The sequence below is a fragment of the Euprymna scolopes genome, chromosome 39 (genome assembly GCF_053919585.1).
Source record: "Euprymna scolopes isolate OS-2025 chromosome 39, ASM5391958v1, whole genome shotgun sequence".
NCBI classification, from domain to species: Eukaryota; Metazoa; Mollusca; class Cephalopoda; order Sepiida; family Sepiolidae; genus Euprymna; species Euprymna scolopes.
In genome coordinates this window covers 71453162-71478024 of record NC_136520.1, presented here as the reverse complement: position 1 = coordinate 71478024, position 24863 = coordinate 71453162, and the positions used below count along the sequence as shown (strand labels likewise).

Below are 24863 nucleotides of genomic sequence, written 5' to 3'. Positions count from 1 at the left end.
CTGGTTTAAGCGTAATTTTAGATTGTACTGTCATTTTTTTTTTTTTAAGTTTGTTAGGTAAGGGGTGCTGAACAATTGGTTATGCAGAATACATGCAACACAAGTAGACCATCAGCTGACCTTCCATCTACTAGGACTGTGGCCTCAGGAAAGCCCACCAGGGATGAGTACAGGGTCCCTTTCCATGCACGACATGGCATTACAAACATCCCGATATTATTCAACTGTTGATGGAGCAGCCACTCTAAGCGCTACCAAAGAGTTAGGGCTCCTGTACTACCAGTTGGGAACAGCAGCCAGGAACTGTCAATCTGGTACCCTCAACCCATCAGACGATGGTCAACCCAATCTACTTGTATTGGCATTATGGTGTTCAAGCACTCCTAACTGCCCAGTTTAGAGGGGGATGGGATGTGTCAGGAGAGGGGGAAACTGGCATTCATTGCCCTAGTCAGGAAACAAGATCGACCAGAGTGTTTCTGTCGAATCCCTGTGCTTCGACCTCTATGCCTGGCTAATAGGCAAAGAAGGAGTATGGAAGCCGAGCGATAGACAGTGCCTGTCTACTCCTTGTTCTCTTGAACAATGACTATCCCCAAGGTTGCAGAACTCAAAAACATCCAACTGATGCAGAAATCCACAACTAAAAGTACATATTTCTTTCTCTCATTTCTTGTAATTGTAAGAACTACCTGATCTATTCCCTGCTTCCTTTGTTCCAGCTCGTTCGTCTAGTGGTCTTCATCAATTTGCCATTTTAATACCTCATTGTAATACAGCTTCCTATTCTAGTAGTTCCTTTCCAAGGATTGCAAAGTTATGGAAATCTCTTCCTGCTCACTGTTTTCCTCCTACCTTGGTTTTTTTTTCAAGAGTAAGGTTAATAGGCATCTCCTGTCTTTGCAATAATCAGCTTTCGTTCTTGTTATTTTCTTACATCAAGTGATTTCATGGCTTGTCTTAAACGATTTTCATTTAAAAAAAAAAAGAAAAAGAAATTGTCCACTTTGTCTACTAGTAAATCTATCTGCATTCATTTTGTGAAGTTGATGAGACGACAATGACGACCTGAGGTATTAACAGATGCGTATAATAATTTAGACACGCTACACATGACTTATATGCAACAGTGATGTATAAAATTTTTTTTATTTTGTTAAATCAGAAAAAAAAGAAAAGAAAACTAAGCTTTGTCTTACTTGTAGTGCCCGTCCATCCAAGGGCTTTGTATTGGGCAAGAACCCTGGGAAGGGCTGTGCTTGTGCGTCCCAGCGTTCGCTGTGGAAGGTTCTGCCTGTAGTAGAGTTTTAGAGAACGATGGCCGACAGTGGCACCTGAAAAATAAAATAAATAAAAAGGTAAAAAAAAGCAGAATTTGTGAATTTATACAAAGCATAACATTCATAGTTACAGAAATAAGATATGTTAATTCTAATAACTCAATCCCAGAACTAATCTCTCTTTTTCTCTATTTAACATCAATTTTCCTTTGTTTAGGGGTTAGATATTTTATATTTTGCAAGCTAACTGTTCAGTTCTCACTGTTCAATTGTTTTCAAACTCCACGTCACATTCTTGTCTAATCATTTGCTTCAAAGTTTTCCTTGGCTGGCCATCCTTTTTGCGATTCAAGACCTGCATGTTTTTGCAACAGAAAGACTCGACATATTCATCATAATCAATTTATTCTCAAGATAAATTTCATTACGTTTCAAAATTTTTGAGATGAGGATTGATCATCCATATTATTTGCGACTCTTCAGACGACTGTTCTCATCTTGATTGTTTTTTTTCACGTTTCGGTCACTGTAACCTGACCTTCTTTGGGTGTATCGTGTTAAACTCGGGAATCTTTATGTCGAACTCTGGAATCTGCACGGAATTTCAAATAGAACCCTCACGTGAGCAGCATGCTTTTGTTCCGTCAGCCGTTCAAAATTCTGTGTAGATTCTAGAGCTCAACAAAATACATCAACTGAAACGTTATGAAAATAAAACTCAAGATGAGAACAGTAGTTCAAAAAATGCAAATATGAATTATCAATCCTCATCTAAAATATTTAAAAACATTATATCAATCTCAAGTGTCTGTTAGTGTGTATGTATGTATGTATGTACGTATGTCTTGCTAACTTTCAACACACGCAACGCACACTGACAAAATGTGTATCGTTTGAAAGCTCAATCTTTCGGCCGACAAAAATCCAAAAATTGGCCAAAAAAACATCCATTCTTTCACTGTCAACTGGGCAGTTTTTTATGAGGAGGGGTCACTTTTTTCGTTGACATTTTTACAAAGTCATCCACACCTCGTGACATCGATGTACACATAAAACGTTATTTTGAACGCCTGTGACGCCACAAGTCGCATAGGCGAGACAACTTCCTTTCTTTTTTTTTTTCTTTTTCCTCTTAGCGTTACAGGTTCAAGCCTGCCTACTTACTACTTTTTTTTTTTTTTTTGCACTCGCACAGGTACTTGGTGCTATTTTCAATTTTGTTTTTAGAGGGTTGATTTTTTTTTTTTTTTTAGGGCTCCATTGATCAATTATTTTTTTTTTTTTGCACTCGCACAGGTACTTGGTGCTATTTTCAATTTTGTTTTTAGAGGGTTGATTTTTTTTTTTTTTGAGGGCTCTATTGATCAATTATTTTTTTTTTTTTGCACTCGCACAGGTACTTGGTGCTATTTTCAATTTTGTTTTTAGAGGGTTGATTTTTTTTTTTTTTTTTTAGGGCTCCATTGATCAATTATTTTTTTTTTTGCACTCGCACAGGTACTTGGTGCTATTTTCAATTTTGTTTTTAGAGGGTTGATTTTTTTTTTTTTTGAGGGCTCTATTGATCAATTATTTTTTTTTTTTTGCACTCGCACAGGTACTTGGTGCTATTTTCAATTTTGTTTTTAGAGGGTTGATTTTTTTTTTTTTTTTTTAGGGCTCCATTGATCAATTATTTTTTTTTTTTTGCACTCGCACAGGTACTTGGTGCTATTTTCAATTTTGTTTTTAGAGGGTTGATTTTTTTTTTTTTTGAGGGCTCTATTGATCAATTATTTTTTTTTTTTTGCACTCGCACAGGTACTTGGTGCTATTTTCAATTTTGTTTTTAGAGGGTTGATTTTTTTTTTTTTTTTTTAGGGCTCCATTGATCAATTATTTTTTTTTTTGCACTCGCACAGGTACTTGGTGCTATTTTCAATTTTGTTTTTAGAGGGTTGATTTTTTTTTTTTTTGAGGGCTCTATTGATCAATTATTTTTTTTTTTTTGCACTCGCACAGGTACTTGGTGCTATTTTCAATTTTGTTTTTAGAGGGTTGATTTTTTTTTTTTTTTTTAGGGCTCCATTGATCAATTATTTTTTTTTTTTTTGCACTCGCACAGGTACTTGGTGCTATTTTCAATTTTGTTTTTAGAGGGTTGATTTTTTTTTTTTTTGAGGGCTCTATTGATCAATTATTTTTTTTTTTTTGCACTCGCACAGGTACTTGGTGCTATTTTCAATTTTGTTTTTAGAGGGTTGATTTTTTTTTTTTTTTTTAGGGCTCCATTGATCAATTATTTTTTTTTTTTGCACTCGCACAGGTACTTGGTGCTATTTTCAATTTTGTTTTTAGAGGGTTGATTTTTTTTTTTTTTTCTGCTTGCACAGGTACTTGGTGTATTTTCATTTTTGTTTTTAGAGGGTTGATTTTTTTTTTTTTTTTGAGGGCTCTATTGATCAATTGTTTTTTTTTGCGCTTGCACAGGTACTTGGTGCTAGGTTCAATTTTGTTTTTAGAGGGTTAATTTTTTTTTTTAGAGCTCCATTGATCAATTATTTTTTTTTTTTTGCGCTTGCACAGGTACTTGGTGCTATTTTCAATTTTGTTTTTAGAGGGTTAATTTTTTTTTTTTTTTTTTTTTTTTTAGGGCTCCATTGATCAATTATTTTTTTTTTGCGCTTGCACAAGTACTTGCTATTTTCATTTTTTTTTTTTAAGGGAGTTTTGAAACATTTTTTTAGGGTTCCATTGATCAATACCCTTACTATAAAACCTCTCCACACCAGAGCAACGCCGGGTACCCCTGCTAGCCTATTATATAATGGAGACTTGTGTGTGCGTTTGTATGTCTGCTAAAAACTTTTGTCATCCGCATCCGATCAGGTCGAAACTGGTACCATCTGAAAGAGTAATACCCCAGATGCATAATATGTAAAAATTAGGGAAAAAAGATTCATTCTGTGGCAGTCGACGGGACTGCTTTTTGGAAGGAGGGGGGGCCGTTTTTCACAAGTCCTGCATGTATATTAAACTAAAACTGTTTAAAACACTTATTTTGCAACGTTATGTCGTCATAAGCACTTGCGGCCATGTAAGCAGAAGCGTTTGTCAATAAGTTTTTACCTTCTTCTCCTCTTTTATGTTTGAACCCGGCCACCGCGTCTCATTTTTTTTTTGGTTGCACGGGCACTCCCTGCTATTTTGATTGAAAGAAAAGTTGTTTTAATTTATTGGGGGAAGAGAGGGGTCTAGTGCATGGGCCACAAAAAGTGCTCAATATCCAGAGAATAGCTCCTCTTCGTATCCCTTCTGCCAAATTATCTGGTGGTGAGGTTGTCACATACTTTTTTTTTTGGGGGGGGGACTACATTTTCGTGTTTTTATTCATTTTTAAGGAAGTCGTTTTATTTAATGCGTTTTTACGGTAATCGGGAAAAATAGCAACTTCTGAAACGTAGCAAATTCTGAAACGTAATGAAAGTGCCTCAGATGTGGCAGTGGTATTATATTTAGAGATTTAAAAAGAATCGGAATCAGTAATTGTATCGGAATTAAGAAAAATATTGGAATCGTTCCATCACTAATTATAAAAACTCACGAACGTTGAACTTGGTTAATACTAAATGAGTAACCGTTCGGGACTTTCTGGTACTATATGTGCTTTCCGCTTATCTTGGCATTGTTTCCAGTCATCCTGAACTTCTCCTTGCTACTGGGCTCAAGCAGTGCTGATGCAGTGGATATATGGTTGGAGATTGCACAACCCTTGCCTCACAATTACACGTGCAGCTGCCCCTACACGAGGGATACTTTGTCTTTCAAGACTGAACAGAGGCATCGATCGACAAACTCACCTGAAGGTAACACAAGTTCATAACCGTCAACCACCAACTGTTCTATATCAACATCTTCTTCTTCTTCATCATCATCATCATCATCTTCTTTACCAGCCGATTTCTCATCGTAATCAGGATAACTGGATCTGTGTGAAAATACAAAATGATTATTTAAACTTCTTTCCTTATACTTTTTGCTAAATGCATTTTTTTTTATTCGTTTATTTTTCATTTTATATTTAATTAAATTTAATTAAGTGAATTTGAAAAAAAAACATTTATGGACTTATGGGGAGTTTGAATTTTGTTCATTATTATTATTGTTATTGTAGTTATTATTATTGTAGTTGTTAGTATTATAGTTGTTATTACTGAATATTTGCAGCAATGGCTATATTTTGAGTTATTTTGATGGGAAAATAAATTAACACTGTTATATATGCTGCAGACAGATTACTTTTCATTGGGTCAAAAAATCATTTTTTCGGTGTTGTCTCATGAAAAGATATACTTAAATATTTGAAGAAATGTGAAGGGTGTACTCACTTTTGTGATACACTGTGTGTGTGTGTGTGTGTATAATAAATAAATATATATATATAAGGTTTACTCAACCACTTAATTTCAATAAGGGTTTTTTGAAATTCATTGAATCACAAATTAAAATATATATATATATAACTACTTCATTTACTCACACAAAACTAATATACGAAAGCACAGATCTATGCGTAAACTTTAAGTATTTACTTCAAAAGTGCTCAATATGTAGGTAGAACTAGTTAGTAATTTATAAAATATATATGGCGATTAAGTTACACTGAATATTCCGCGTTTTCATCCATTCTAGGATTCGTCAGGCTTATGCGCATAAGCCTGACGAATCCTAGAGTGGATGAAACGCCGAATATTCAGTGTAGCTTAATCGCCATATATATTTTATAAATTACTATATATATGTACATACATACATACACACACACTAGTAAGGGCATCTAGCATTAGGGCAGGTCGATTTTGGAACCCCAGTGAAGCAATGGTGATGATAGTTGGGGTTTGACATAGAAAAGACCTACACAAAATATTTTTCTCAAAAACATTATCTTTGCTTGAGGAAATGACTTTAAAAGTTGAAAAATTGAAGCAATTAAAAGTTTTTTGGTGATTTGTTAAGAACGTCCTTCATCAATAAATAATAACGACCAAAGTTCGCTTTTTCATTTCAGGAGATAGTTTGGCAGAAGGGATACGTTATTGATATTGAAAATTAACGTTTGTTTATTATTTAATTTGAAAACATTACGATTTAAGCTTAATTATTTTGAAAGGAAAAACGAAAAAGACTTGTTTAAAATATATATTATTATATTTCAAGTGTCTGCAGTGAATTTAAACATATTTGTTTTATCTTTTTTAATTTGTTTTTCTATTAGGTTGGTGCAAAAATAATTGCATTTTTTGAGGTTCAAATGAACGTCAAAAACATTATTTTTGCACCAAACTAATATTTCACATCAAATTCTATTTGAAATTTTTATTAAAATATGGTAATACTCCAGTTTTATATTAAAAAAAAATAGTCCATACAATTTTATTCTACACATTCTTTACGAAACATACCCACATAAATTTTCAAATTTTTCTACTTAATAAAAAATACTTTGCAGAAAATTAGTGTCAAATTTTAATTTCTTTTATTTTTAAGGAGTAATTGTTTTTAAGCAGTGTTTTTCTTCTAAAATTATAGTTTTAAAATCAGATAACCCACAAAGATTAATACGAGTAAATAAGGAAACTCCTTTAAAGGTTTTTCGTTATTTGTGCATCTATGTTATTGTGCTAAAATAACTTATTTATAAAGCTATTCTTAATATGGGAAGGAGGCTGTATTGTAACTATTCTGTACTTTACCTAAAAATTTAATAAACAAAAATTTCATAAAAATTAAATTTAACTTGAAAATACTATTAAAAATAGCATGGTAACATAGATGCACAAGCACTGGTTTTTTAAACACTAAACACTCGTTTAAAATGGCACAACTACAGCAAGAATGAATCTCTTTATTGATAAATTCATGTTATTGAAGGAGGTGCTAAAATCTGCTAAAAAATGTCTAAACTAAACACTACTATGCCTCGGATTTGGTTTGCTCCTCTCTCTTCAATACATCTAATTCAACTCTACAAAGTTTTTCATTATTTCTTATAACTAGCACTTATTTTTTTACGTATGAAACTGGAAGATAGCCTAATACAGTTTCCTCCAGTTATAATCCATTTATTTATTTTACTTTTCAGATTAGAATGTCAGTAAAAGCACGACGTTCATTTTTAACCCATGGTTCACAAAATTTGTTGGTCCACCTTGTTATTTGGATGAAACAGCACCCCCAACTTCACAACAAGTCATCCAGTTTAGTTAATTCCTCGAAAACAGTTATCCCCACTTAAAAAATAGTGAGATTTCTAAGTTAATTGCCAAGGAAATAATTAGTATTCGGCAAGCAGTCAATCCACAATTGCCCTTGTTAAGGTAAGGTAGGACAGAAGTTCAATATATTTTGCTATAAGAGGGCCAAACAGATTGATAGGAAATTTCTTGTAGCAATCAAAGTGAAAAGAATGAAGGAACAGATACAAAGACTGATATATTTTCTTGTAGCTGTAAACTGTCTCTCTTGAGAAGTGATGACTTTGCAGTAAAGTGCAAGACAGAAAATTGTCAAACAAGGCACATAATTTGCACTTGTCCTCCTAACAAGAAGGTAAAATTAATTCTATAGATTCACCTGCAATTATGTTCTTTTTTTGTGGAAAATAAAATAATATATTGGTATTTATTATGTAATCTGGCTCTATTATTAAACATGCAAATTTTCCAATTTTCAGGTTCCACTAGAAGAACTACCATTTACAGCAATTTTTAAATTAATTGATGGAACAACAGAAAGCCTAATAACATTTACTAGTCGTTTGGAGGAACTTTGTATCAATAATTATCAAGGTTTGCCTCAAGTAGAATTCTAAAAAATTAGTGTCCCTCCCGATCATCATTATCTGACAGCAGAAGAAACAAATAATTTAAGTGTGAAGATCAGAGGCTACTTTTTGAGTATGCTGTTGGCATTTCTTGTGGAGAAGTTAACTTAAAAAATTGGGCCCTTGAATCAAGGAAAATGGCTAACATAAGCCACAAGATTAATGTGTTTATGAACTAGAGTTGTCTATCCTCAAACACTATGATAAATTAAACATTTCGAATTTGGTCAAATTTATCATCCAAGTGTATGCAGTTAGTTGGTTTGAAATCAAAACCGACAATATTTTTTTTTAACCAACAACAGTATATTTTAATATAATTCAGAGAACAAAACAGTTAACTGAAATCCAAATTAATGTTTTAAACTGTTCAAAATATAGTGCTTTTACACTACTTCCGGAAAATATAATATCAATGATAAACTCAGATGAATTGGATGTGAGAGAAGATGGCATTCAAACAATTTTGTCCATTAGGTAAATAAATATTTATCCATTAAATTTTATTAGTTTGTCTTATTTACCCAAACAATAGTTAGTTTTATTCATATTACATCACAAAAATATAAAAAAAATAAGTGTTTTCAAATAATTGTTTTTTGTTTTTTTTGTGTTGTTTTTTTCTAGAAATAGTGAACAACTTAAAAAAAAAAAAAAAAAAAAAAAAAAATTAAAAAATTACTGCTATCAATTTTGCAGCCACACAGTGGTCAAATTTGATTGATTTTTCTCAAAAAGTTGTATATGGGCAGGAAGCAAGACATACACATTATTACAAAGTCATCATGCCAGCAAATTAGACCTTCATTTTCCTCAAAAGGAAATTATACAGAACAATTTAGTTCTATTATAAGTTTATATTATTGCGTTTGATAAAAAAATTAAAATACATGGTTCTGTAACTTCTATCAAGTTGTTATATTGTGTAATACATCTCCACATATCTTTTTGAATTGTGAAATTTAAAAGACTTAGTTGCTAATTAGCTATTTTACAATTTTTTTTTAAATCAATGCAGTAAAAGTTGAGATATTTTGCTAGTTGTGATTCATAATACAAATTATAATTCATGTATTTATTTTTCTTTCAATGTATTTCATATAAATATATCAATCTTAATTGAATATTTTATAAAAATAGTGAAATTTCAAAGTCAATGTTGTGAAAAATGCTATGAAAATGAAGGATTTTTCAGCATTTTTCTACACGATTTTTAAACTTAAATGCTCAAATTTCTGTTCAAGATGGGAATCTAATTTTTGGTATATGTTCTTATAACATCAAATCCCAACTATCATAACCAGTGCCATGTTGATTTCCTGAAAAAAGTTGCAAATCGACCTGCCCTAATCTAGCATTACCCAATCGTAAATTAAATATATTTTAATTTATACAGATTTTGTATTTACTATTAAAGAGCCAATTCTCTATTGATTATTATATTGTACCTAATATAGAGTAATGATTTCAAAGTTTTAAAAAGGAATATAACTTGGGTGTTATCAGCTAGAATTGAAACAAAAACATTTAGCTATCATATAAGTACTTATTTAAACATTTCTGTAATAGTTACAACATTAGAGCCGACAATTCTTTGTGGTAAAAACAGGCAGGCATCTTATCGAGATTTAAATGCGAGATATAGATATATATATCTCAATAAAGTAAGAATTACAATTAAGTTTACAAAGATAATCCAGAATAGCAAACTTAAAATATTTTATAAATATTAAAGACTTAATATTTATAAAGTAATCCTAACCACATGTAAAAGCTCAATAAAACAAATAGGAAATTTATCTTATAATAAGGACAAAGAATTCATAAAACATGTTAAAAACATTTTAAGAGTTACATATTTAATTTGCATGTCTTTTTTGAAAATTAAATATGTTTTTAACTCTTGTTAAAGTGTTTTTAACATGTTTTATTAATTCTTTGTTCTTATATATATTAACTGGCAAACTTGGGTTCTTGTTCATAAAAAAATCATATTGCCACTGAAATATACTGCCATATTTATAGAGGAGTTGGGCTGCAAGATGGTACATTTACATTTCTGCATATTGGTACAGTCAGGGAAACAGGGAGCAGGGACAGTATTGGTTCAAGAAAAGAAGCTAGTAGAATAGAACATTTTCAGCATTTGCGAATGATTATAAAACCTACAATAAATCAGCTTAAATGTACATTGGTTGATTGCAGTGATATGACCAGAGGTTAGGGCTTAAACACCTTCTCTAAAAGTAATAATAGAGCAGAGAGAGACTAGCAACATTTCCTGTAAAAATGGGACTATAGAGAATGGAAGAGATCATGCCCTACTTTGATTTCAAAGTCAATTTTGAACTGTACTAGGCAACGAAGCAAACTAATGTGGTGGCTCCTCAGATGTGGCAGCGGTATTCCATCTTAGGACATAGACCAGTGGGGAAATTTTAGGGTTTCAGTGAGGGAGAATGGGATTGACCCCCGTCCCATATCAGCACACACAAAATTGATCCAGTGCCACAAAAAAAACAAAAAAAAAACTGAATTGCCAATTGCTACATAAAGATCATCTTGAATCTCTGCTAGCATTAGTTATTATTGCTAGCATATTCTGAGCGAGACATGTTTTGAAAAGGAGCGGGGTGGGGGAGTGGGGGTGTTACAATTGTTGTTTCACCCCAAACAAGGCACAGAGCCATTTAGTCGTGAGAGGGTACTATTTGAGGCCAGATTTGTATGGATACTATGTATGGAGTTGGGCAGCAAGATGTCTATTCACATTATATTTGAATTTCTGCATGTCACTACAGTCAGGGAAGCAGGGGCCGTGGAGGGAATTCCAAAGTGCAGCAGTCCAAGGAAAAAAGCTATTCGAGTAGAAGGCTTTATGACATCTAGGGAAATACTATCATCATTCTGATACATAATGAAAAGGTTCATACGCTAAAAAAGGTCAAGAACCATTGAAATACTATCATCGTTCTGATACATAATGAAAAGGTTCATACGCTAAAAAAGGTCAAGAACCATTGAAATACTATCATCGTTCTGATACATAATGAAAAGGTTCATACGCTAAAAAAGGTCAAGAACCATTGAAATACTATCATCGTTTTGATACATAATGAAAAGGTTCATACGCTAAAAAAGGTCAAGAACCATTGAAATACTATCATCGTTCTGATACATAATGAAAAGGTTCATACGCTAAAAAAGGTCAAGAACCATTGAAATACTATCATCGTTCTGATACATAATGAAAAGGTTCATACGCTAAAAAAGGTCAAGAACCATTGAAATACTATCATCGTTCTGATACATAATGAAAAGGTTCATACGCTAAAAAAGGTCAAGAACCATTGAAATACTATCATCGTTCTGATACATAATGAAAAGGTTCATACGCTAAAAAAGGTCAAGAACCATTGAAATACTATCATCGTTCTGATACATAATGAAAAGGTTCATACGCTAAAAAAGGTCAAGAACCATTGAAATACTATCATCGTTCTGATACATAATGAAAAGGTTCATACGCTAAAAAAGGTCAAGAACCATTGAAATACTATCATCGTTCTGATACATAATGAAAAGGTTCATACGCTAAAAAAGGTCAAGAACCATTGAAATACTATCATCGTTCTGATACATAATGAAAAGGTTCATACGCTAAAAAAGGTCAAGAACCATTGAAATACTATCATCGTTCTGATACATAATGAAAAGGTTCATACGCTAAAAAAGGTCAAGAACCATTGAAATACTATCATCGTTTTGATACATAATGAAAAGGTTCATACGCTAAAAAAGGTCAAGAACCATTGAAATACTATCATCGTTCTGATACATAATGAAAAGGTTCATACGCTAAAAAAGGTCAAGAACCATTGAAATACTATCATCGTTCTGATACATAATGAAAAGGTTCATACGCTAAAAAAGGTCAAGAACCATTGAAATACTATCATCGTTCTGATACATAATGAAAAGGTTCATACGCTAAAAAAGGTCAAGAACCATTGAAATACTATCATCGTTCTGATACATAATGAAAAGGTTCATACGCTAAAAAAGGTCAAGAACCATTGAAATACTATCATCGTTCTGATACATAATGAAAAGGTTCATACGCTAAAAAAGGTCAAGAACCATTGAAATACTATCATCGTTCTGATACATAATGAAAAGGTTCATACGCTAAAAAAGGTCAAGAACCATTGAAATACTATCATCGTTCTGATACATAATGAAAAGGTTCATACGCTAAAAAAGGTCAAGAACCATTGAAATACTATCATCGTTCTGATACATAATGAAAAGGTTCATACGCTAAAAAAGGTCAAGAACCATTGAAATACTATCATCGTTCTGATACATAATGAAAAGGTTCATACGCTAAAAAAGGTCAAGAACCATTGAAATACTATCATCGTTCTGATACATAATGAAAAGGTTCATACGCTAAAAAAGGTCAAGAACCATTGAAATACTATCATCGTTCTGATACATAATGAAAAGGTTCATACGCTAAAAAAGGTCAAGAACCATTGAAATACTATCATCGTTCTGATACATAATGAAAAGGTTCATACGCTAAAAAAGGTCAAGAACCATTGAAATACTATCATCGTTCTGATACATAATGAAAAGGTTCATACGCTAAAAAAGGTCAAGAACCATTGAAATACTATCATCGTTCTGATACACAATGAAAAGGTTCATACGCTAAAAAAGGTCAAGAACCATTGAACATAGATTAACGTTGGTTAACTGTGGTAAAAATAATATGAATTAGTGTTTCCGTAAGAGTTTGTAAAAATCTGTATTTATGGAACAAAATGTTATTTTTTTTTCTTTAATGTTAATTCGGAAGCCGATGAGCTTACCTGTAATCATAGAAGTCCTCATACTCTAGAAGAGCATCACCCTCGTGCCACATTTTGCAATGACCCTTGTCGATCATGTGTTGTTGGGCTGCTTTGCTGGAGAAGAAAGCCTTGCCCCTCTCTCCACACCATAAACACATGTTACCTTCGCCAACTTTTTCACCTGAACAAAAATAAAAGAATTAAACCTATTTTAAAAACGAAATTGTAGAATAAAAAAATCCTTATGATGTACATAGCAGTCACTGAACAAAAATGTCATATTCCAAAAATCATATAAATTGATCAAGTAGTTTTTTTTCTATATAGAAAATCATTTTTTTAATGACTTTTAGCGATTTTATTAGGAAATTGTATTCATTGCAAAGCTAATAATGATCTTGAAGTTCAAATTGAGTTGTCTCCCCTTATTTATAAAAAAAAATGGATCAAAACATCTCGCTCAGTCATAAAAATTGATTTTCTTTGTTAAAATTATTTTAAAGTACTGGATCAATTTACGTAATTTTTGAATATGACATTTTCGTTCTGTGACGCGTAAAAAAATTTTCTCTATTTTTTTTGTTTAATTGTAAACAAGTACAAAAATTAAAAAAAAAAACAACAACAAATAAACAAACTAAGATGATGCAAGGAAATAGGTTCCAGCAAAACACATTTTGTACAAAAAAATTTCTATATATAATGTTAGGCATGAATGAAATGTAAGAGAATGTATGGGTGCGTTTGAAAAAAATCAGCAGCAGCCGTTAAAGCATGTATGCAAATTAGCGCATGTGCACTAGTTTGCATCACAAGAAAAGAAAATAAATACACCACGTGGTCAACGAAGAAAAGTTGCAAGCCAGGCAAGATGGACATGTGAAGCATTGGTTGGTGCCAACATGAAATGGCAGCGATGCAGACTTTTGAAAAGCACGCGTGTGAGAAAAAAAAACTTTTGCAAAATAATGAAATGCTTTATTTTGAAAGCAGCACAAATAAATGCATTTTGTTTGCAGTTAAAAAAACAAAACAGGTGCAGAGTCAGATCGTTATTGCTTTCCTTTTTTTATTTGTTTGTGGCTATGCAACAGTGCCAGACGGCATGTAGGTCCGAGAGGTTTGAAGTGTAACCAAATAGTAAAAAAAAATAACAGCCACGTTACAGAAAGCCCCCCCCCCCCCCGACATAAGGTGGAATGGGGAAATTGAGAAGTGTAGAAAAGGAAAATGCAAGAAATGATGTAGTGAACATGTTTGGTGAATAAGTTCATGTATCTCGGGGGGGGGGGGAGTTGATAAAACAAAACCAATCTACCTCTGTGGATTAAATAAAGATCAAGTTTGAAAGTTAAGTACAGATCCTCCAAGTTCGACAGAAAGATTCGAGAGTTCAGAAAGATACACATGAAAGTACTAAAGTAATAATCGGTTTTAAGTGACAATCTTCTGGAAGTTGAAGGTTCAATACTTAGTGAGGGCGATACTAAAAATACAATTATGTATTACTTAACACTTCTACAGTGTTACATAAGTTGTTGTTATTGCTGATATTAATAACATTACTTTAAGTATTACTAACAGGCCGCTCGGCATTGCCCGGTCGTAAAATGCATTTAAATATGTTATTTTGATTAATGCAGAGTCATATTTATTATTATATTGGACCCAACGTATTGATTTAAAAAAAGTTAAAAAAAAAAAAAAATAAATAAATGACTTGTGTGCCACTACCGAGAATCGAAACCAAAACATTTAGTTTTACAATTTACTTTTTCCTTTGAAGTTAATGACTGAGCTATAGACATGTTTGCTGCAAGGCTAAAAATTAAAACATGAACCAATCATTAGACCTTCAGATGGCAAATTCCATTTTTTAAAAAATTCTCTCACTTTTGCACTGATTTTCCCTGGCTAAAACCCAAATATAAAGTTTTGCATGAGTTCAAATACCCTATATATTAAATTTCATGTCTGTAAACCAAAACCTGACAGAGGAGTTTGGTAGGCAAACTTTTTTAAAAACAAAAATATATACGCATGCATAAATATATATATTATAGAAAGACGTTTGTGTTTACTATAACCTTTTTACGCAAATATTACTCAAGTATAAATCATGTAGAATATCTGCATGAATATAATTACACGTAATAGTTAACTAAAGACGATCATCCCATAAGAAAACCGAAAAAAATAATAAGGAATTAATTAAAATGAATGTTTAAAAAAAAAAAAAAAAATATGCAAATTAGCTAGATCTTTTGCAGATGAATGCAATTACCCAGCCCATATATAACAAAGTTGTTTTTTTTTTTCTTTTTAAATAAATAGAAAAACAGGTTTTAATACGAATATCAACACAAACAAAAACATAGTATCATAGATTACTGATATTAATAACATTACTTTTACTAATTGTTAATCTCGCCTGACCAGATGCCTTTGTTTGGTTTTATCATATCCTTCGTTGATACCCAGAGGTCATCGATCCAACACCACTACAAGGCTGGAAAAAACATTGCAGTGGTCAACTTAAAACCTAGCTCAGGACAGTGAAACAGGATGCTCAATTGATTCTGGGCCTCATTGCTGGAACCACAAATGGCTTGTACTCATAATGAAAGTATCCTTGAACTGCTGTGCCAACCAGTGTTTAGGTTTGGTTGTTTTTATTTTACGGCATATCAACCCTTTTCAGATTATTTAATGTCGAATCCTGTGATTTTGAAGAAAATTGTTTTAATAAAATGTTTTTTTTTTTTCAAGTCGGTTTCTATTTAACCCATAGGTGGGACCCTAACAGGTACTACCACACTGGGTCAGAGTGGACCTGGGAGCAAATGCAATTAAGGGGTCGCTCCACACTCTCCAAAGCCCGCAAGCTGGGGCCTCACCATTGGATATAGTTTAAGGTCACATCCAGGACCCAGTATTTAGGACGTGGTGAACTTGTTGGAAAGAGCCAGCTTAACCGACCCAGGGTGAATGGCACAAATGACACTACTTTGCTCTTCTATATCACTAGGTTGTTTTCATCGGAACATAAAGTTCTTTGACATAAGTTCTGTGCAATCTTCGTCACTAATTGTTATTTTTATAACGTGTATCGAGCATTGATTACGTGTCATCCATGCAACAATAAGTTTAATGTTATTTCTATTAATAATTGCAAAAAGTCGATTGTTTTTTTTTAACCTTAAAAAATACTTCATCAGTTTGCGTTTTATCTTTCTACGATTGAAGAGAAAATAAAAAATACTACTACCAGAGATTGAACGACATTTGTCCGAATTGATTAAATGTTAACAATAAGCTCGTTATTTCTATCGCTGCTTGTACTTAACTTATTGTTTTTAACTCTTGTTCTAATTTAAAATATAATCTATATATATATAAAAGCGAATATGTATGTGTGTGTGTTCGCTTTTTCTGTATGTCTACAAAAGGCTTTTTTCAGAGAAGCGGTCGATCGTTCCACAACATTTTATATCATATAAATCGTAATATCTCACAGTTAACAACGAAGCTTGCCTGTCTATTTAATTTGCTCGATTTCGGGAAGATAAATATTCAACATTTGTCGCTCGCCGCATGTGGGTTAGTCTTTTTCCTATAACATCTTGGGAAAAAGTAAAAATCCGCAGTAAATGAATACTATCCCGCAGTCAAACTTGACCTCATTAACTCATTAAAACAGGCACCTGCCAAATCCAAGTAATTAAATAAATTCAAACGTGTTTCCGTTAGCATCTCGCGGTGGGGCAATCGTTAACGTCGCACTTTTTTTTTTCACACTTTAATTTACAACTTTGCCTCAACGGTTCGGGTTCGATCCTCATACTTACTTTTTTACCCCCCCCCCACCCTTGGAGTTTCCACACACACACCTCCAAACACCCGGGCAACGCTGGGTACCCCTCGCTAGTCTATTATATAAATCTCACCTGTCGGTTTAAATGTATGCATGCATGTATGTATATCTTGCAAAAACTTTCAACAGAGGCAACGGATCCTGACAAAATCGGTATCATTTTGAAGTGCCATCTTGGATGACAAATATCGAAGAATTGGCCAAAAAACATTAATTCCTTCACCCTCAACTGGGCACTTTTCTACATTCTTTTTGATGACATTTTTTGTAAGTCATTCAAACCTCGTATAAATGACGTTGCATAAAAGGCGTTATTTCAACTGCTCGTAATGTCACAATTGCGGTAGGTGGATCAATAAGATTGTTTTTTTTTTTTACCTCCTTTTCCTCTGCCGTGTTATGAGTTCGAACCTGCTTACTACTCCTAATTTTTTTTTTTATTGCACTTGCAATTTTCCCCTTTTTTTTGCTCAACCAACACTCTTACACACACTTCCACTATCTTTTTCACCTTCGCACCATGGGTTCAAGCCTGCCTGCCTCCCAACATTTTTTTTTTTTTCCCCCTCAACAAACACAAACACCTGGGCACATAGTCTACAATATAAAATTATTATTATTTTTTTTTTTTAATTTTTTTTTTACATTTTCACTCCAAACAAGGCACATTACCACTTTGGTGTAGGGGGCTACTATCAGGGACATAAGTTACTGAGGTACTATGTAGGGATTTGGGCAGCAAGATGTAGGTTCACGTTACACTTGAACTTTTGCATCTTAGTACAATTGGGAAAGCAGGGACCTGGTATGGAATTCCAAAGTCTAGCGGTTCTGGGGAAGAAACTACTGAAGTAGAAAACTCTTTTACGTCTAGGGATCTCTTTGTAGGGGTGGGATTCAGCTGCTTGTCAGGTTTGTCGGGGGTCTTCACATCGTGGGGGCACAAGTGCTTGCAGTTCGTCAGAGCATTCATCATTAAAATACTTGTAGAACAGGCAGAGGGATGCAACATTTCGTCGGTGGGACAGAGGCTGAAGCTTAGATGACAGTTCAGGGCCTATCAGGTTGGAGACTCTCTTTTGAACCTTGTCTAGGAGCGAGAGACTAGTAGCAGATGCACCAGCCCAAATGTGACAACAATACTCCATACATGGGCGAATGGTGGCCTTATAGAGGTACAGATTACTTTCGGGTGTTAGTAGTTTTCTAGCACGATAGAGAGAGCTTACGTTCCTCGCAGTGGTCCTGGCAATGCTCTCAATGTAATTGTTCCAACTCCTGTGAACATTAGGCCGAGGAGTTTAAAAGAAGTACTTTCAGATAAAGAGTCTTTGGCCATTGCTATTGGTGGTAAAGAAGGTTTCTTGTAATTATTGAAGGAAACAAGTTTAGTTTTGGCAGCATTGAAAGTGACCATCCATTTTTGTCCCCATTCCACTACAGATTGGAGGTCATCCTCTAGTGTTTCTGCCATTTCCCTAGATATGTGTTTATTTGTTTTCCTGTCGTGTCTGTTATAGAGCATGGTGCCATCAGCATATATACCCATCTCAGAGGCAATTTTGTCAGGGAGGTCATTTATGAATATTAGGAATAATAAAAGGTCAAATCGTCGAACTCTGACCCCTTTAACAGCCAGATTTCTGGCCGAAACCCAATCACATAGATTTTCCCAAATGTCAGTACCCTGTATATCAAATTTCGAGTCTGTAGACTAAAAATTGACAGAGTTATTGCGAAGGAAAATGTACACAGACAGACACGTTCACTTTTATAGATATATAGATTGTTTAGATGTACGACCGTCAAGGACAACCTGGATTTTTCTCTTATCTAAGAAGGATTATTATGTTAAGTATTCGTCCAGTGATACTGTAGGATCTGATTTTCCTGAGAAGACCTTCATGCCATACCTTGTCAAAAGCCTTAGATATATCTAGAACTACTGCTCTATCCTCCCCTGCTTTGTCCAGTTAATGGTATATATGTTCAGAGATTACAGTTAGGATATCTGCCGTGGAACGGGCTAGCCTAAATCCATATTGTTGGTCGGTCAGAAGTTTAGCATCTGTAAGGTGATGGACTAGAGCTTGGTTAATTATTGACTCAAATATTTTGGCGAAAAGTGGGAGGAGGCTAATAGGGCGATAATTTAATGGGTTAGTTCTTTCGCCAGAATTCTTGAAAACTAGTACCACAGAAACAGCTTTCCAGCAGTCCAGAAAGCAAGATTCATTAAGTCAATTATTATTGATTACATGTTATCCGTGGAAAAATTACAATGTTTAATATTATTTCTATTGATAATGGTATTAGAGTTGATTGTTTTTAACTATTATCCTAATGAATATTTTACCAGTTTGTGTTTTATCTTTCTATGATGAAAGAGAGAGAAAAAAAAAAAGAAAAGAAAAAAAAGAAAAGAAAAAAAAGAAAAAAAAAAGGAAAAAAAAGAAAAGAAAAAAAAAAAGAAAAAAAAAAAGAAAAAAAAAAAAGAAAATACTATCAGAGATCAACTGTACAGCACAATCACTTTGACACACCGGTTCTCACCAGATTAACAAAGTTGAGCAATGTTGAGCCTGGCCAGTACCAGATGGGTAGCCATTTTGAAAGGCTAGGTGCTGTATGTACCTTCTGGGAAGGTTGAGCATGGGGCCAGCACCCTCACTCTGAAAAAAGAACTCCTAGCAACAAAAACACCTATAAAGTTGTAGATGGCCTCTGCCCCTCCAGAGGCTCAAGGCTATGGATGGGTGGGCCAGAGATCAAAGCACAGCTTAGCAATTCTCCATTGATCAAAATATATAAATTTCGATAATTGTTGAAAGTTTTTGTAGGTTTAATTTTAATTCAAGTAATTATGTAAAAATAATTTAATTCAATGAACAGTTGATTCTTTTATAAGACAGGAGCGCGTTCAAAATGAATGTTTCTGTCTAGAGCAAAATTGAAGCATGATACTTAACTTTTGCATTTTAAACTTTAATTCAAACCATTAATTACAGATAATTTTATAAAATCAACAATAAATTCTCTACGGTGCAATGTAGACTATAATGTATTGTGCATTAAGTCACTACAGGAAGGCATGTGAAGCTTCCTCCTAGTAATTATTAATTTGATAGATTTTAATGACCTAGGAGATCCTATTTATGATAAAGGCTACTACGAACATTAAATCACCATATCTATATACTAATTTAATGTTCGTAGTATGTTATCACCTATCCTCCTTTTTAATCAATAGGATCTCCCGATCGAATAATTTATAATCTGGAAACCATGACACACATAAAAGGTGCTATGGTATTAATATATAGATTATTGATTACTTGCGTATAGGGCTAACACTAGATCAGAAGATTTGGTGTTCCAAAAGTAATGCCTCCTATTTTTTATTTTGACTGAATGAGTCAAAGGGGACTGCAAATTGCATGATTTTGACGCCTGAACTTCTGCCTCCATGACCTAAAAGTTTTGTCTCTCTGTTGCAGACATTGATGGTGTGAAACTCTACGATAGAAACCTCTGGCATGGACATGCGACAAAAGCACATGGTGAAGGAGAGGGGTTACTAACTTGAGCAAGCAATCAATTCATCCGATTGAAAAATGAGAGATTTAATAGATTTCAATGACAATAAAAGTATAGGAGGGTAGAACATTTGTTGATCCTTATTCAATCCCGGACAACGTTGGGTATCCCTGCCAGTAATATACAAGTTTAATGTTATCTCTATTGATGATTGTCGGAAACTTGTTTTTTTATCTATTATCCTAAAGAGCGACGAACAAACATGTACTATATTGCCTGCCAGAATAGTTTCATAGTAGCAGAACAGATGCTACACTACTCTCTAAAAAGTAGGTAATGCCAGGGAGAATGGTATCAAGACAAATGAACATTTTTTTTTTTTTTTTTTTACATAGGCATCACCACATTATCAAGGCCAAGAGGCCACTCAAGGATAAGGGTTAAAGAGTGTACAGTAAAAATTGGACAATATAGTAATCATTAGTAATGAAAATTCGGTAAATTTGATAACTTATATGGAACGGCTCATCAAGAACTTATTTACGTTAGACTTGAACACAACCATATTGTACTCAGCCGGAAAGCAGGAAAACGGAAGACAATTCCACAGGCGTGCAGTTCTAAGAAAGAAGCTTTGATCATGGAATCTATGTTTAGGTTTAGGCACAGATAAAGAGTGGGGAAAATTATTGATAATGTTTTCAGCTAGTCTAGTGTTTCTTGTGAAAGTTTGGCGAGGGGGGACCATAGACTTAAGCTCAGTCGAACACTTTCCATGAAAGTAACGATACATCAGAGACAAACTCGCAACATCTCTTCTGTGGGATAGAGGTTGCAGGGAAGAGAAAAGGACATCTCCTACGAGGCTACAAAGTCTATTTTGAACTCTATCAAGGCAGGACAAGTCCTTTCTAGCAGCTCCTGTCCAGATGTGGCAACAGTATTCCATCCTTGGACGTACCTGGCTCTTATATAGATAGAGAATTGCATCACCAGTGAGATATCTACTGGATTGATAGAAAGATCCCACAATTTTTCCAGCGGCCTTGGCAACAGATTTGATGTACGTGTTCCATTTAAGATCAGGAGTAATGGTCAAGCCCAGAAGCTTGTCAAAACTTGAGGCCTCCTGAAGACGAGAGCCGTTCATTTCAATTGATGCCAGATGTGGACCAGAATGTTGATGATGTAAAAAGAGAAGCTTGGTTTTAGATGCATTAAAAGTAACCAGCCACTCCTTTCCCCATTGTACTACGTGCTCAAGATCAGAGGAGAGAGAATCGGAGAGAACTTGGTCGTTTACTGTCTTAGATGTGCTACCATTAATGGTAGTGTCGTCAGCATAAATGTCTACAAATGATGTAAGGATGTGATTTGGAAGATCATTAATGTAGATCAGGAAAAGAGTTGGGCCCAGGATGGACTCCTGAGGGACACCAGCATTAATACTGTGAGCTTCTGATTTTTGCCCCTCAACTACTACTCTTATGAACCTATCAGAAAGAAATGATTTAATAATTGAGAAGACATTTCCAGCTATACCATAGCTAGAGATCTTGTGAAGTAAACCTTTATGCCATACCCTATCAAAGGCCTTAGATATGTCAAGAGTGATTGCCCTAGAAAGGTAGCCTCCGTCGAGAGATTCGCTAATCCTATGAGATATAACTGTAAGCACATCTGCTGTAGATCTAGCAGAACGGAAATCATATTGAGTGTCACTAAGAAGGTTATTTTTGTTGAGATGGTTGATTACTTCTGTATTTAACACAGATTCCAGCAACTTACTCATGACGCACAGAAGACTTATTGGCCTGTACTGAGAAGGGGATGAGCAATCACCTGAATTCTTAAATACAGGGCATACTGATGAGATTTTCCAGGGTGATGGGAAACTATTCTCCTTAAGACAACGTTTAAACAGTTTTGTAAGTATGGGCGCTAGTTCAGGTTGAAGTTTTTTGAGTACTATAATTCTCTATATCTCATTCCCTATCTCAGATGGTTACATTTCCGACACGTTTCCCAGACCAGCACGATCAACATGCCTCACTTCTAGATCTCTTTCTGACAACGGTTCCCAATGACTGTACAACAAATGCCCATAGCCCACTCGGGAATGCTGATCACGCTGTGATAATGGTAGAAATCAGCTTAAATTCTCGCCCTAAAACTGAAGACCCACTACTCAAAACAACGAGGTATTACAAAAAGGCTGATTGGGAAGCCATAAGGGAGCTCATCAGAGATGCCCCATGGCAAAATACCTTTACTCTTCCAGCGGAACAGTGTGCAAATGAGACAACTGAATGGTTCAAAACTGCTATTGAAGCACATGTTCCCGCACGGAAATACTATAGCAAGCCCCACTCCCCCCAATGGTTTACTTCTGCTTGTGCAGCTGCCATTTGTCAAAGGCAGCATGCGTTCCGCAGATTCAACCGACATAAGTCCAGCTCAAATAAACAGAAGTTTATAGAAGCTAGAAATAATTGTAAGAGAGTGATAGACACAGCTAAGTCAGATTACTCTGAAACCACCAGAAAGCGCATCGAAGCACAGAAATTAGGAACCCGGGATTTTTGGAAAATCTACAACAGCGTAGTTAATAATGGACAGTCAATTATTCCCCCACTAACAAACAATCATGAGGTTGCTTGCACGGCAACTGACAAGGCTAATCTGCTTGCCAGTCGGTTTGCCTCAAACTCCACACTGAACTCGGTACACCACTCACTCCCTGATTTTCCTCTGCGAACAGACGCCACACTTGACGATTTGAAAATCACCCCTTCTCAGGTACATGCTATTATAAAAAACCTAGACACCTCTAAAGCATGTGGACCAGATCTCATCCCGGCTGTGCTATTAAAAAAATGCTCTGCCGAGGTTGCTCCAGTTCTGTCCAAACTTTACAATAAATGCCTTAACGAATCTTGTTTTCCCGACTGCTGGAAAACCGCCTCTGTGGTACCAGTCTTCAAGAATTCTGGTGAAAGAACTGACCCACTAAATTATCGCCCCATTAGCCTCCTCCCGCTTTTCGCCAAAATATTTGAGTCCTTAGTTAATCAAGTCCTAGTCCAGCACCTAACAGCTGCTAAACTCCTGACTGACAAACAATATGGATTCAGGCAAGCCCGTTCAACAGCAGATATCTTAACTGTAGTTTCTGAACGTATATACCGTTCATTGGATAAAACAGGGGAGGGTAGAGCGGTGGCCCTTGATATATCTAAGGCTTTTGACAGGGTATGGCACGATGGTCTTTTAAGGAAAATTAGATCATATGGAATCACTGGAAGAATTCATAACGTAATTAAATCCTTCTTAAGTAATAGAAAAATCAAAGTTGTCCTCGACGGACGTACATCCAAACAATATGACATAAATGCGGGAGTGCCTCAGGGGTCTATCCTTGGACCTCTATTGTTCCTGATATTCATAAATGACCTCCCTGATAATATTGTTTCGGAGATGGGTATATTTGCCGATGACACCACTCTCTATAACAGATATGAGGGGAAAACAAATGAACACATATCCAAGAAAATGGCAGAAACACTAGAGGATGACCTCCAATCCGTAGTGGAATGGGGACAAAAATGGTTGGTCTCATTCAATGCTGCTAAGACTAAGCTTGTTTCCTTCAATAACTACAAGAAACCTTCTCTACCACCAATAGCAATGGCCAAGAACACATTGCCTGAAAGTACTTCTTTTAAACTCCTCGGCCTAACGTTTACAGGGAATATGAACTGGAATAGATACATTGAGAGCATTGCCAAGGCTGCTGCAAGGAAGGTTGGCTCCCTCTACCGTGCTAGAAAACTACTTACGCCTGCCAGTATCCTATACCTCTATAAGGCAACCATTCGCCCATGTATGGAGTACTGTTGTCACATCTGGGCTGGTGCATCTGCTGCTTGTCTCTCGCTCCTGGACAGGGTTCAAAAAAGAGTCGCCAACCTGATAGGTCCTGAACTGTCATCTAGGCTTCAACCTCTGTCCCATCGACGAGATGTTGCATCCCTCTGCCTGTTCTACAAATACTTTAATGGTGAATGCTCTGACGAACTGCAAACACTTGTACCTCCCCGACGTAACTACCCCCGACAAACCCGACAAGCTACTAAGTCTCATACCTTTACAGTGGAGATCCCTAGGTGCAAGAAAGCCTTTTACTCCAATAGTTTCTTCCCCAGAACTGCGGGTCTTTGGAACTCCCTTCCGGGATTCTGCTTTCCCAACTGCAATGATATGCAGAAGTTCAAGTGTAATGTTAACAAACATCTTTCTACTCTTCTCCCTTCATAATGACCCTGCTAATTAATTCCCTAATAGTAGCCCCCTGCTTCAAAGTGGCACTGTGCCTTGTTTGGGGTGAAAACTGAATAAAAAAAAATAAATAAATAAATACCGTCAGGGCCAGTTGCTTTACTGGAATCAAG

The 24863-nt window shown here is 34.9% G+C and overlaps 1 protein-coding gene across 1 annotated transcript in view; it reads right to left on the bottom strand.

Annotated features, from left to right (window-relative positions):
* Positions 1–24863, bottom strand: part of LOC145263857 (cytoplasmic 60S subunit biogenesis factor ZNF622-like) — a 49864-nt gene that overhangs the window by 6477 nt on the left and 18524 nt on the right. Inside the window, exons 5-7 of the mRNA XM_080120932.1 lie at positions 13020–13182; positions 5120–5247; positions 1200–1334 (exon numbers count right to left, since the gene is read on the bottom strand). Coding sequence (XP_079977058.1) covers positions 1200–1334; positions 5120–5247; positions 13020–13182 — 426 coding nt within the window. The remainder of the gene's footprint in view (positions 1–1199; positions 1335–5119; positions 5248–13019; positions 13183–24863) is intronic.